This window comes from Calonectris borealis, chromosome 6 (assembly GCF_964195595.1).
Source record: "Calonectris borealis chromosome 6, bCalBor7.hap1.2, whole genome shotgun sequence".
NCBI lineage: Eukaryota > Metazoa > Chordata > Aves > Procellariiformes > Procellariidae > Calonectris > Calonectris borealis.
In genome coordinates, this window is record NC_134317.1 from 28,680,092 (window position 1) to 28,694,855 (window position 14,764).

The 14,764-nt window shown below is 40.8% G+C and overlaps 1 protein-coding gene across 2 annotated transcripts; it reads left to right on the forward strand.

Annotated features, from left to right (window-relative positions):
* Window positions 1-695: 695 nt before the first annotated feature.
* On the forward strand, window positions 696-13,173 carry CD28 (CD28 molecule). 2 transcript variants are annotated; one of them, XM_075153426.1, is made up of 4 exons: window positions 696-902; window positions 7,240-7,593; window positions 8,615-8,721; window positions 11,678-13,173. In XM_075153426.1, the coding sequence occupies exons 1-4, from the start codon at window positions 848-850 to the stop codon at window positions 11,816-11,818; spliced, it is 657 nt and encodes a 218-aa protein (XP_075009527.1). In that variant the 5' UTR covers window positions 696-847; the 3' UTR covers window positions 11,819-13,173. The 2 variants fall into 2 exon arrangements, with proteins under 2 accessions (XP_075009527.1, XP_075009526.1); XM_075153425.1 differs by lacking the exon at window positions 696-902 and having other exon boundaries at window positions 7,050-7,593.
* The last annotated feature ends 1,591 nt before the right edge of the window (window positions 13,174-14,764 follow it).

Here is a 14,764-nt window from a genome sequence, read left to right on the forward strand (position 1 = left end):
AGTGAGCATTTACCAGGTGAGCTGAAGAGAAAAACTTTAAATAAGACCACCTCTAGTGAAAGCACTGGTTGAGAAGTGTGCTTGCTGCCTGCTGCCTTTATTTAGATGTCAATTGGATTACAGTTGCGCTCACTTATAACATAGGATATTTTTTAAAAAGGGAAGGTATACCAGATCACTATTTCTTGAGCTGTTTGGTCTGCATTTAGGCGGCAAGCAGATGCAGAAAAATGAAAATGAACAAATCTAGATCATCTGCTGCCAAAATATGTCAGGGTTCCCAGGGGCTGGGAAGGCAGGCAGAAGCAAGCCAGCAGGCCAAGAGAGGAAGGTTTCTGCTCCTAGGAGTGAGGAGAAAGGGAGCTTCCTGAGGGGCCACCAGGAACTTGGAAACTGCTGTTTGCTTCTACCATGATGATGGGAACAGTGTACATCTGTACTCTTGGTAAAGAAACAGTGCTGCACCTCTAGGGAAGTCCATTTCCCCCTGCTAGGAGCAACGCTGCAGAGCCCTAAACACAAGCACACATCTTGCATTACAGGGATGAGAGTCCCTATTTTGAAAGGCGGGCTTCCACTACCTTATAGGCGTTACTGAGCTTTGCAGAGGCAACTTCCTAAGGCTAAAGTCATCAAACAATTTAACTTCCTGCTCAAGCGTTGCCATTACAGTGGTTTCACTTGGCTGTGTATCATGTGCTGCAGAGGGAGGAGGAGAGAAGTTGTGTGAGGAACCAAGGGCACAGGCTGGCCCCACGGGGAAGGAAGGCTGGTGCCACGGGGCCCTAGGAGACGTAGCAGTGCCTGGAGGGGGTGGGGACAAGGCATCGGGCCCACCATTAGCACCATGCTCCTGGGGATCCTCGTGGTGCTCTGCTTCATCCCCACTGCTGATGTAACAGGTAACAAAACCCCCCCACATTTCAATCCTTTCCACTATTTTTCCTCACTTTGATCATCAGGGGGCAGAAGGTCTAGTATAGCTTTGAATTAATCTCGCACAAATTATTCTGTGTTTGGATGAAAGAGGAGAAACAGAGCATGCTGCTAAGACTGCACATGGATCAACTTGATATAACTAAGAGGCTGATTTTTTTCCTGCCACAAGTATCCCTCCAAGATAAGACCGAGAGCTTTCTTTGAATTTGACTTCTCTTTAGATGCATTTGGAAATTGCATGCATAGGTAGAGGGGGGTTTATTTCACCTTCCCCCTGGGCTTTACAAATTTTGCTCACAAGTGCCTTCTCTTGGGGGGCAGGAGGGCTGCGCAGAGCTGGTGCCAGTGCCTCTCTTGGGGCAGCCTCTCCACCACCCCCAAGTCTCCTGTGTGAAGCTCCAGGTCCCACCATGGCCTGGCTCGGTGTGATGGGCTGCAGAGCTGAGCCCACCCACATCCTCACAGAACTAGCAAATAAAAGGACCAAAAGCAGACTTGCTTACTGAGCTCAAAGATGGGAGGATGGGAATTGCCGAGTTTCGGATTTTTGCATTGTTTAGTAGCTTATTGATAATTACCAGATATCTTGCTTCTTTCTGAAAAGATCTTCAAAACCAAAAAAATGTCTAGCTGTGGTTTTGAAATCCTGAGTCTTAGAGAATCTTTCTGAATCTTCAGTTGTTGTGGCTGAGGGTATTTTGTCTTGGTGTTGTCTTGCTGATGCAATGTTCGTATGTTCAGAGTTAACACATCTTTCCAAGGGGTACATCAAAATGCAAAGCAAGGCAAGGGATGATGGCTTTTGCTAGGATAATCTTGAGACAGACAATTTTTCAAACCGCTGGCCTGTGAACTGTTGTTATTGGGTCTTCTCCAAATATCAGTGTTTTGTATTTTACAGGGAATTTACAGATAGGAACAAAAATCTGTTTTCCAGTACAAAACTTTTCACATACAGAACATCTTTAAAGAGTTGCTTTTTTTAATACGAGAGATACAATTGAATCTATTTTTTCCTTATTTCTGCCTTATTTTCCTATAATTCTTTTCCTGAGTGAAGGCATTGTAATTTGCATGACACCATGATCTACATTTCTTCAAGAGATCATGGGCTTTTTCTTCCTTGTCCTTTTGCCATGTTTATAATTCTGTGTTTGCAGTATCATAATTATTTCCACAGCGGGCCTCTGGGTTGTCAGAAAAGACACTGATTCCAGGAGGGGATAAGTATCAGCAGTGGGTTAACAGTTTTAAAAACATTTCCATGAGGTGTAAACAGCTTTTGAATTGCAACAAAATAAAATATAGCGTCTGGTTATCAGACACAGGGGTTATGCCATGACTCTATAGACATTTATAAACTTGCTTTGCATGAAGAACTTGAGTTTCTCCAGTAGCTTCACTGAGACTGTTCAACTGCTTAAAGAGAAGCACATGAGGTCACTTGCTTCTCAGGGCTCTCACCTTTTCCCCATATCTTTCCTCCACCTCTTCTCTTCATTTCAGTCGAGATAATTGATCGTTAGTACATGGAAAACGTTAAGGCAGGTCAAAACCCTGCAGGACTTCCTCAAGCCACAAAGTGTATTACAGGCCTCAGGTATTTTGTTTTGGGGAAGACAACAGAATTTGTCCCGTTCTGCTGTTGTTAGACTGTATCAGTGAGTGCTGCAGGTTGAGTTTTACATTATGGGAAGGGACTTAAAAGATCAGTTTGTTCATTTCCCTTTTGCAGAAACACTAACATTTAGAGAGTTTGTCCTCCCCCCCCTTTTTGTTGGCTAAATAATTACCTTGCTATGGTCTGTCAGAGAGGCAGCTAGATCAAGCGGCCTGTCGTCTGTATTTTGTGAAATCAATAATATAAGTGGGTTCCCACTGCAGCGTACCACAAATGACCTCATCTTTTTACTACCCGCCTAACCTTCTGGCTTATAGTCTCTGGGTGTTAAAATCAACTTCTAACCCACTAAGGTTACCCGAATGCAGAAGATGTATGAGGCAAGGTCAGCTGAGATTAGGACGACATCAACAAACTCTTTTTTTTTAAAAAAAAAAAAAAATCACAAACTGACAAGAAAAACCCCTGTGTTCACACTGGATTTGATTAAAGCAAGAGTGTCACCTGGGCTTTATGTAGTACTATGCTTCCTGCAGTACTCGCACCAAGGTAGGAAAAATTAGCAGAAAGCAAGTCTATAACGGCTAGAAGGGGCAGATCCCTCCAGCTGCACACAATACACACAGCTGGGTGACCTAAAACCAAAGTAAAAGAGAAAGACCCTTGTACCTGGGAAAGAAGAGTAAAGGTAATTGAACAACAGACCATCAGCGGCAAAAATGGAATAGCTTTGTTTATAATGTAGCTGTGTGTCTTTCTGTTTTGATTAAATAAACTCCTTTCAGGTTTTCCCCTATCACCCAGGGACTTAAGTGGGCCATTTCTTTACTGTGCTTATAGAAATCCCAACTTATCCCAGATCCCTTGCTCTGGCAAATAGCTCCTTGAAGTCAACTGGCATGGAAAAGAAAGAAAGGAGAGCACAAATATTTTTAGCAGAATATTTTTTCCAATAGCTGATGATGATTCATGGAAAGTTCTGGAAAAAAAACCCTCAAAATAGTTATTTTCCGTACTTTGTCGTCTCTATTTCACTTTCTTGGCAAATAAGAAAAAAAGAAAAAAAACATCAAAAAAGTTTTGCTTGCATCAGGGGTCCATGATTAGAGAGTCAGTATTTTATGGATGTTATATATGGATGGCCTTTTTTTTCATGACGCAAAAAACCCTCACATGTGATTATTACAAATGTCTAGCATGACAAATAAGGTATAAAAAAGCTTAACAAACATTTAGAGATCTTACACACCATTGCATATAAATCCTAGGATTCTGAGAAAGCTTGCAGCCTGTGCACACTGACTTAAATGATTTTACATTTTTAGACTTCACAGCGTTTTGAAACTGTAGATAATGATTTTTCATAACTGCCATTTTCTTGGCTGGGTAAGGCCAAGATATAGATATTTATTACTATGCAGCATGACTGAACACAGCTCTGGAAATGGCAATCATAACCCTATTTAGGGGAAAGCATATACTAATGGAAACACATACTAAATGTTTCAGAGTTTCACCATTTTAACAAACCCAAAGCGACACTTACGAGAAAAACTGTCTCTGTGAAGGCAAAAGCAGCCTCAGCCCATGTTTGCTCAGAATGGTCCAGATCCTACTAAGAATATAATCAAACCCTATTCAGATCACAAGTGAGGGGTGTTTGGCCTTACTCTGTTTTCCCCGTGAAATTAATACACATTTTGGCATGATCGACTTTCTTCAATTCAAAAACCATCCAAGCCCAGAGGAGAAGGATGACAGCAGGGCCTGTCTTACATGCCTGTGGGGCAAGCCTGCCTTGCCCCTGCTGGCATTGCAGCCCAACCAATTCACATGGTGCTAATTAGTCCTGATAAACAAAAAACCAAAAGATTTCCCTCAATCACTTTAGACTTGAACGAGTAGAGCCACTTTGTGAAAACAGATTTGGGTGCTTAGCTTAAATCATGTAGGAGCAGTCTTCGTTTAATGATCCACAAATAAACTTTTTCCCACTACTCAGCCACCCTGCATCCCAACATCAGCAGCATGGGGCTGGGTTATCAACACCCAGCCTACATGCCAAGGCAAACAGACTGGACCATAAATCCAAGAGATGGAAGTAAGTTGAAGGAACTTATTTTTTTAGGTGGGCGTATCAAAAGAGACGGGTTGCCAATTAGCACAATATCATGACAGGGACATAAATAGTCTAAAGCTGTAGTTAAATAGTGGATCTCAAGGCACGAAGCTATGTACTAAACATCAGGAATCCAGATTAGCTGACAACAGCAAAAGGTGGGGGTAAGTCATTGGGGTCTGCAGATGAAGGTGGTCCCTCAGAGATGAGATTTTCAGTGTTTATCTTTCCTCTGGCCATAGTGAAAATCTGATCAGCCTGAGCAATAAACATCCATTAGTTTTCTGTAAGTACTTGCAGTGAAAAACAGGCAAGCATTTTTCTGAAGTTCAATGCTTCTGCAAGTGTCTGTTCCGGGATGCCTATTTTGGTTGTAAACTCTGGGACAGAAAAGGTCTCTTCTGAAGTTGTATTCAGTCCCTGTGACAATCAGGGTTGTAGTGGTGGGCACTACTGCAAGGCAAATCAGAATAACAACTCTGTCCCAAGTGAGATGTGTAGAATTCTGCTGTGCTAAAGGTAGAACAATTCTACCGCAGACTTGCACATTGCCACTTAGGCCAAAGATCAATTTTCTGGCCAATAAAAATATGATCAAATACCTTGTCTAAAGGGGTGGAATCCAAACTTCACCCCTTACTAGAATGCCTTATAAGCCTATGCAAAAGCTTTTGTCGGAAAATGCTGATTCGATGAAACTGAAATGTTTTGCTGAAATGTCTTCATTTCGATGAAAATCCACCACAGGCAGCACCTCTAGCAGAAACCTGCCTTGTTTGTTGTTAATCTGCTGCTCAGTTCCAGGATTCCAAGATCCGTGTCTCTTCCTGCTTGAAAGCCTGGAAAAGCTCATCCTTCATCAAAACAAAAAGTTTCACAGTGTTTTGGTTCCCTGCAAACATGGGATTTCAGAGCTGTGACAAGCTCTGCTCCACCCTCCACGCTAACTATGTTGGACAAAGAGACACAAGAAGGATGGACTACAATCTTTCTTTGCTAAAGATGAGGCAGTAGGGCATTCCCTGTCTCATGTCTTCCTACTCTCATGAGAAAAAAGGGCTAGTAAACAAGATTTGCAGTGAGAAAATGAACAACTTCAGCAGTTTCATGGGTTGGGCGCTCCAGCCCATGAAACTGGAGAACCTGCTAGCCGTGGGTTGTTTTTACTGCCCACATCCTACCACTAGTGCTGGCCATCTCATGCATCTCTTTGTGTTTACTTTACTCCCTGGACCACGTTCATCCCAAAGGAGTATCCTGCTCAAGAGGTTGGGATACTCCATCTTCTTGTGCAGGTGTGAATACATTAAATGTAGCCATTTGGTCCTAAATATCGTTAAACATGGTGAAATACTTGTTTTCTGGGCGTTCTGGATCTGGCCTCCTTCCCACTCCATTTCCCTTACTAGCCTTTTTCGAGACTCGTCACATGGGTTAAGTAGAAAGAATATAGGTTTTGCAGCAGATTTTGAGGACCAGAGATACAATTGTCATTCTCACAACCACAGCAATTCTCAGGGATCTATAAAAGGCTACTAAGACCTCATATGAGTTGAGCTTGCATGAAGACTTACACAGTCATATACACACACAAAACGGCTGTCCTCAGTTCTGGCAAGTTCCTAGCTTAGAAGCCAAAGCTCCCTTATGACTTATGGGACATCATTTGAAAAGTAGGGCCTCATTTCTACAGGATGATTTTTCTTGGAAGAAGTTGTCTTTCTGCATAGTCCTTGCAGTGTTTCATTGTTTGGCAGATGATAGCACAGAGGTCTACATGTCAGAAAACATTTCCTGTTTATGTATCAGTCCGGTCAATTCAAATTGAATTACACCTTCACGTGACATGTTTTTTTGCAGGCCATTCAGGTGCTAAGTGCCAATGCAGTGTCAAATTAGTCAGCTCCTGAGTCCTTCGAGAGATTAAGAATCTACTACAGCTGCTAGCTAGAGAAATTACTTATTTTACACTAGAATGATAGCAGTTCATGCTTTTAGTGCTCATCGTCCAAGGTCCAAACCCTTGAAGTGGTTGAGAAAATTCCACCTGCAAACTCTTCAAGTCTGTCCTTGGATTAAAAGCTAATGTATAAATAATAGTCTCTTATCTGACTGCTAAATTAAGCATTTAATGCACAGTATTTTCACTCCATGATGTCCCCTGGGAAACTGCTTGCTAAGGAAAGGATAGACTAAGGTGGCCTTATATACACACACATACATGCACATGCAGAGTGGCCTTCTGAACCCTGATGTTAAATCTTAATCATGTGGGCCACTTTCTGTACTAGTGTTCTGACTCTGAAGAAAAATACTCTTGACCTCACAGTCTCCCCTAGTGACTATGTAATTATTTATATAGAGGGGTATTGCTGCAACAAGAGCTCCTGTGAGAAATTGCTTCTGCAGATTGGTGGTTACGTACTCCTTAGTAGGGAACGTCAGCAGGGGAGAGGACATATGGAGAAGAGTTGCACGGGAGGATGTGTGGTTCTGAAGTCTCATACTGTATTTTATAAACAAGTGTTTTTCTCACTTTCTCCCCTCCCCTCTCTTCCAGAAAACAAGATTTTAGTGGCTCAGCGTCCTTTGCTCATTGTAGCTAACAAAACTGCAACTCTAATCTGCAACTACACATACAATGGAACAGGGAAGGAATTTCGAGCTTCCCTGCACAAAGGAACAGACAGTGCAGTTGAAGTTTGCTTTATTTCATGGAACACAACCAAAACTAGCAGTAATTCAAATAAAGAATTCAACTGCCAAGGGATTCATGATAAAGACAAAGTCATCTTCAATCTTTGGAATATGAGTGCCAACCAAACTGACATCTACTTCTGCAAAATCGAGGCCATGTATCCACCCCCGTATGTCTACAATGAGAAGAGCAATGGGACCGTCATTCATGTGAAAGGTAAGCTGGGCAATATCTGTAGGCAAGTATCCTCCCTATATACACTCCTTATATGACGGCTTGAGGCAGTTTGTTTCCTTAAAAAAAAAAAAAAGAAAAGGAGAAAAAAAAGAAAAGGAGAAAAAAAAGAAAAGAAAAAAAAAAGAAAAGAAAAAAAAAAGAAAAGAAAAAAAAAAGAAAAGAAAAAAAAAAGAAAAGAAAAAAAAAAGAAAAGAAAAAAAAAAGAAAAGAAAAAAAAAGAAAAGAAAAAAAAGAAAAGAAAAAAAAGAAAAGAAAAAAAAAGAAAAAAAAAGAAAAGAAAAGAAAAGAAAAAAAAAGAAAAGGAAAAAAAGAAAAGAAAAAAAAGAAAAGAAAAAAAAAGAAAAGAAAAAAAAGAAAAGAAAAAAAAGAAAAGAAAAAAAAGAAAAGAAAAAAAAGAAAAGAAAAAAAGAAAAAAAAAAAGAAAAGAAAAAAAAGAAAAGAAAAAAAAGAAAAGAAAAAAAAGAAAAGAAAAAGAAAAGGAAAAAAAGAAAAGAAAAAAAAGAAAAGAAAAAAGAAAAGAAAAAAAAGAAAAGAAAAAAAAGAAAAGAAAAAAAAGAAAAGAAAAAAAGAAAAGAAAAAAAGAAAAGAAAAAAAGAAAAGAAAAAAAAGAAAAGAAAAAAAAGAAAAGAAAAAAAAGAAAAGAAAAAAAGAAAAGAAAAAAAAGAAAAGAAAAAAAGAAAAGAAAAAAAAAGAAAAGAAAAAAAAGAAAAGAAAAAAAAGAAAAGAAAAAAAAGAAAAGAAAAAAAAGAAAAGAAAAAAAAGAAAAGAAAAAAAAGAAAAGAAAAAAAAGAAAAGAAAAAAAAAGAAAAGAAAAAAAAAAGAAAAGAAAAAAAAAAGTCGGGTTGCCTGGTAAAACTACATTCCTGTTCCTGATGTCCTGAAGAAGACATCTTAAAATGATGATTAATACAAATGGTGCATTGGAACAAGGAGTAAATAAGCAGAGAATGGGGTTTTTGCTTTCATGCACTTAAAGTCGTCTTTGTTCTTTTCCTTAAAGAGACACAAGAGCCTCAGTCTGCAATCCTTTTGTGGATTATGGTGGCAGTGACTGGAGTTTTTGCTTTCTACAGTACGCTAATAACCGGAGTTTTTATTAACTACTGGGTAAGAAACGACTATTTTCCTTTCCTCTGTATGCTCTTTGTCCCTAGTTCATTTCTCAGGCTATACTTGCCATGTTTATCACACACTCACTGATACCCCTCACTTCAGGATCACAGTGCTTCTTCACCCCAGCTATGCACACCCATGCTACACCCCAAAAGAGTTGAAACACCAGATGCCCTCCAGATGGGCAGTCAGGCCTCTGCAGTAGAGTCCTAAAGCAACCAGTAATGCCACAGTGTTGGCAGTGCCCTGCATGCCAGCAATACTGGGACACTGTCTCTAGCTCTGCCAATTGTCCCTGTAAGGGAAATCTAGCACTACAAGCATTCCTGGCAAAAGCCTTTGAGACTATACTGACAGAAGGAGCTCACCTACAGTAAAACAATCTTTATGGAACCCTCAGTCGGCCCAAGACCATCTGTACTGATGTCTTGTGCCTACCCAGCAATTCTCTCAAGTACCCCCTATTTCTGGCAGCTTGACTGCAAGGGAATAGGAGTACCGGGATCTCAGTAGTCCCTTGTCTACTTCTGTACATTAACCCTAAAAAGTTGAGACAGTCTTGTGGCTCATTATTTTTGCTTTCTAATCTCTCTGGAGAGTTGGCTGGCCCAGGTCACATCCAGTTCTGCCTGCTGGCGTAAAGAGAGAGTGAGGCATGATGCAGGGGCAGCAGAAGGACATCTTCCTAGACGAGTCATAGGATCGTGATCTCCTAGAGCCGATTTACACTACTTACTTCATGTGGGAAAGACTTGAACAATGACCATAGAGAGCTCTGTTCCTTGCACTCTGCCTTTCCCCTGTATCTTTGTCGTTAAATAGCGATTTTCAATACATTATGAGATAGCCTGTATAAAGGGCCCTAGTCCCTAACAGGTTAAATGTTGCATGTATACAGAAAGCCACTCTCACCGCTAGCTGAAGCTTGAGATCTGTTAAGTGTTTCACAAAAACACACTTGCTCAATATATGGCTATTTCTGATGGAAAACAATCAAATGGGGCATTGCCATAGGAAAATGCAAATGCCATATAAAAAATGCAAAGTGGTCCTTCTTTGTGCCTTATTGTAGAGGACTCCTAGGAAAGCTGAGAGGATTACAGCAAACAGCTGCTGGTGTTACAGTGCTGTGCTACAGTGGCTGTGCCCTGATGAGATACTGTAGCTTCAAATCCATCATTTACAATCTGAACCATTTTCTCTCTACTATATTCGTTTGGTACCTAACAGCTAAGCACTTTGCCACTAACATGTCTGCCCCCAGCACGGCTAACAAGGCTGCATTGCGATGTGTGCCGTTTGCTGCATCTGTTTTTACCTGCTGTTATCACTGCTGGTGGTATTCTCCTGATAATATGTACTCTGAATGTGGATGTATTTAGAGTGTCGCTGAATGTCAATGCTGCCTGGAAGACATTGTAAATTGTAAAAAAAGGTCCTAAAGTATGATACTTGACAGCCATGGCAAGCCTGTTTCACTTGAGTTCCTAAAAACAGCTAAAGATTTGTCTATTTTCATACAGTTCTGCCGTCCCTGGAGGAAAACTTCTTTCCTCTCCAGAAGTAGCAGTCTTTGATCCTGTAACAGTCCAGCATTCACTCCTGCTAGCAAAATATCTTTCTCCCATACAAAATTACTTCTTAGGTGAATTAAAAATCCTATATTACAGAGATGAACATATACAGGTAAAGCTTTTGTATCTAATGATTTACATGCATTGACTGCATTGCATGGCTTAAGCAGTATGTAACTTATATTCAACACCTTGCATATATATAACATTAATATAAAAAAGCTTAAAATGTTTCATAGTAACTGCCCCACTCTGCATATACAGCATAATTCAGCCATCAGATTTTCTAATGCAAACCCCCTCCAATTCTACAGCATCACAAGTATATTGCAGTATACGCAAATATTTATGTACATAGGAAGGAAATTTCAGTAAAAAGGAGATTGCAAAAGAAGGTATGATCAGCATTAAGGAAAAAGCATGGAAGCACTTTACCTAGCCCCTGATCAATAAAGCCTTAAGCTATGCAAAACCACCAACCATATGCACAGCCTGCAGCAGTCAGAGGTTCAAATGCTGCTGTAGCTACAAACTTCTTCTGTGATTATAGGCAAATTATTTCACCTGCCTTCTGCTACTCTTATTTCTGAAAGAGACCATGCCTCCCTTGTCTCACAGGGGCATTATAAGGCAGGAATTCAACAATGGAAATGAGATTTTTTGAGGCCCAGATAGTGAGACAGATAAAAGATTAACATCAGCTCTGATTCTTTTGCCCCTTGAAGGAAGGCTCAGAACAACATATACATTGTGTGTTACTGCTCTAAATGGTAGGCAAACCATGATATATATAGCCTGGGCTGATTTTTCCTGTTCTTATTCTGTTTGAGTTAGCTAATTTCTTTTTTCCTCCTAATGAATGAGGACAGCTTTCACTGCTTAGACTGTATTCCTTCTGCTGAGTCATTCCGCAGCTGAGAATTGATGGTGAGAGGCATCAGTTTGTATCCTTGGTATGCAGCATTCCTTTACCTGGAGAACTACCACTGTAAATCTCTCAGCAGATAACTGGAGACTTACAATCAGGTTGGGCAAATTCCATAGATTATTTTATGAGAACATGTGTTCTAATTCTTCTGTAAATGTATTTAAACCTGACGCTGCCTTATAAATATGCCTGCTTCCCTGAACCAGGACCTAGGGCCAGAACTGTCAGCAGTTAATATGAGAGTTGGGTAAGACAATTTGTTAATTCAAAGAAGGAAAAATTAATCAAATCCATTATTAACTTGTCTCAGATCTTATTAACAGTCAAACCCGCTCTGCTCAAAGGATCCCTGTTCCCTTTGTTCTTCTTCCTTTTTGAATGTTCACCCCAGGCGGTACAGACTGATTGCAGAAATGTTTTCACACTTCTCTTCCCCCTTCTCCCACAGCAAAAATCCAAAAAGAGTATGTACCATCAGAGTGACTACATGAACATGACTCCCCGGCATCCACCATATCCAAAGAACAAGGGTTATCCATCCTATGCACCAACACGAGACTACACTGCATATCGGTCCTGGCAGCCGTGATATCCACCAGCTGACCCACCAGTAGCCTCTTGTGCTTCTAAGCAGTCACTTGCTCTTGGACATGGAAGGACAGCCTCTCATTTTCTCATCATGTTTGTTGTTATTGATCATGGATACCTACACCATAGCACGGATTGGCTAAACTTTGATGTAATATACTAAAAGAACAAACAAACAAACAGACATAAAAAGGGAGGGGGGGAAGTAAAAAAGGATTGTTCTTCATGACGGCTGAAAATGAGTTACAACTTGTGTTGAGGGTTGTCAGTGGGTAAGACAGAAAGATGGCATCAGACCTCAGAGCTGGTCTCCTCCTAACACTTGTGGTTTTGCTCAGCTGTTGGGAGAACCAGAACTTCTGACCTTTCCCAATAACTGCTGCCTTAGATTTCACCCTTAATTTCCTTTCCTGTATGTCTAATCCTCAGAAACCCTTTGTTGCTGTAAATTTGGCAAAATGTAAAAAAAAGAATCTTTTCTTCCCTACAAGACCAGGGCACAGTTTGAAGTTCAAAACACATGCTTGAAAGAAAGAGGGAAAAGTCAGCCAGAAGATATCCAAGCTATTAAGCTATGGCACAAATGGGCCGCCAGGACAAATCAAACTGATAGAAAACTACTAAAGCTTCAACATATGAGTCCTTAGGCTGGACACTTTGTAAATGCTCATAAGGCCATTCGAAGTCATGACCAAGCAACTCCACAGAGTAAGAAAGTAATCAACCTGAAGACAAAATCAAGACAAGCAGGAGAGGAAGAAAGATCATGGTTGTCATCATGAAGAACCCCATTTCTGTTTTGTTTGCCTCCTACAGCGAGGGAACACAAAGTCATATGGGAAGCATTAGAAGACACAGAGGTCAGATTTTGAGGAGAGCTTTACTTTCATTTTTAAATTTTTGTTTCTATCCAAAAGGCATTCTGTTGAGTCTTCCTGAAAATTCATGCACATCTGCTGGCACCTAGGTTGTAGCTCTTTGGAAAATCTGGGTCCAGTTATGAGCAACTAAAGATCACTTGTATTTTTTTCCCATAAGCATCCAATTTTTGGGGTGTGAGAGGGTCCTTTGTTCCTACCACTGTGAATTGGGCCTGCAAGTACTCAGCCGCCTGCAGGGACTGCTCTGGGCACTTCGATGAACTTTGTGTTGCCTGGAGGTTAACTTTCTATCTAAAGATGTTCTTCAGGAATGCTCCATGCTGGAGTAGGACAAAGTCTTCAGCAAAACCTGCTTCATTCTTTCAATTAAGCATGTTTAGATTAACAAGACATCCTAAACTGTAATTGGGGTTGTCTTGGCATAAAATCCCTTTTCAAACTGAGGAGATGAGGTTTATTTTATAGGGACTACTGAATAAACAATTAAATGAAAAATAAATCCATATTCCCACCTTGAAATAAAATTGGGATTGTACAACATTTACTTTCCTCCAAATTGGGATAAGAAGATTCTTTCTCTCTTTGAGGAGACATGACAAAAGTAGAGATGTGGAAGTGTGGCAACAATCTGCTTTGACATCTTAACCCAAGAAAAAACTTCAACACTTCCAAATCAGAAGTTGTATTTGAGTTTGCTGACTGGGCCCCAAACCATTCATTCTGAGTCATATCGCCACGAACTATGTTCCTGGAGGGTGCTGTGCCACCTCTGAGCAGCGGTGAGGTGCCTGCTGTCCCCCCCAGCCAGGCACAGCTCTGCCAGGGCAGGGCGCAGAACCCACAATGGCAATGGCAAGCGAGGCCCAAGCGCCCACTGCCATGAGGCAGTGCTGTGCATTTGGCACGGGACCGTGGTCTTGGACCCGGCAGGCACTGAGAGCGTTGCTCTGGGTCAGTTCAGCAAACCCAAAAGCTTACGATTGCGTTGAAGAACAAAACAAAGTCGTCTTATTTATTTCTTCTCCTTTCCCCTCACCACATGCACAAACTCCCCAAGGCTGACGTTTTTCCACATACATTTTTTACTCTCTTTTCCTGAAAAGCCCCTTACTGCGCCTTTGTGCTACAGCCGAGGCAGCAAGGAGCACGTGCAGGGGGTGGAAGGGAGGAAGCCAGGCAGGACCCATGGCAGTCCCTGCATGGTCCCAGCTCAGGCCTCCTTGCTGGCACTGACTGGGGGGATGCTAATGCCTTGCCACCTCCCTCCTCACTTAGAGGGGAGAAGTGGATGATCCTGTGCCAGGGGCATCCAGCCACTCCTGGCAGAGAGCAGCAGGCTGGGCACAGTCCTCCGTCAGGGTACAGCACTGTCTTGCCATGCTCCGTGCCATCTAGCAGCGTTGTCATTGTGTAACACAACATTAACAAGTGCTCTGATTACAATGTGCTGTGAAAAATCACATCTTCTAGTGCAAATGTAAGGTGAGATGGCAAATATGTATCAAAAGCATAAACCAGGGTAAACGTTCCTTGTTTAAACTGCATATATATATTTTTAGATATAGATGTATCTTTTTCATTATAACTATATTCCTTAGAGTTTTATTATACTTTTTGCAATCTCCTTTTAAAATTATTAAATAGATACAGTAAATTAAATCCCGAATAAATGCATTGGGCCTGAGGCTAGTCAGAGGGAAGTATTACTTTCTAAAGCAAATGTTGGTATAATTTGCTTTCGTTCCCCTAACACTTTTGTAATTTCCATATTTAAAAGATACTGATAGCTCCCATGATATGATACTGGAAAGTAAGTCCTGGAATATCTGGAACAAGTATTAATTTATTTGACTGACCAAAAAGAAAGGGAGATACAGGGAAACTTCCTAAACATATAATGAAAAAAATGAGAAGAACCAGGACAGGAGAGGCCCCAGCACTGTGTTCAATGGATATCACCGTTATGTTAAAGCACTGTAGGGACACGAATTACAGACTGTTGGAGATGAGATACCAGTAAATACCTTTTATCTACCACTGTAAGTGACTAAAAAAAAGTGTTTGCA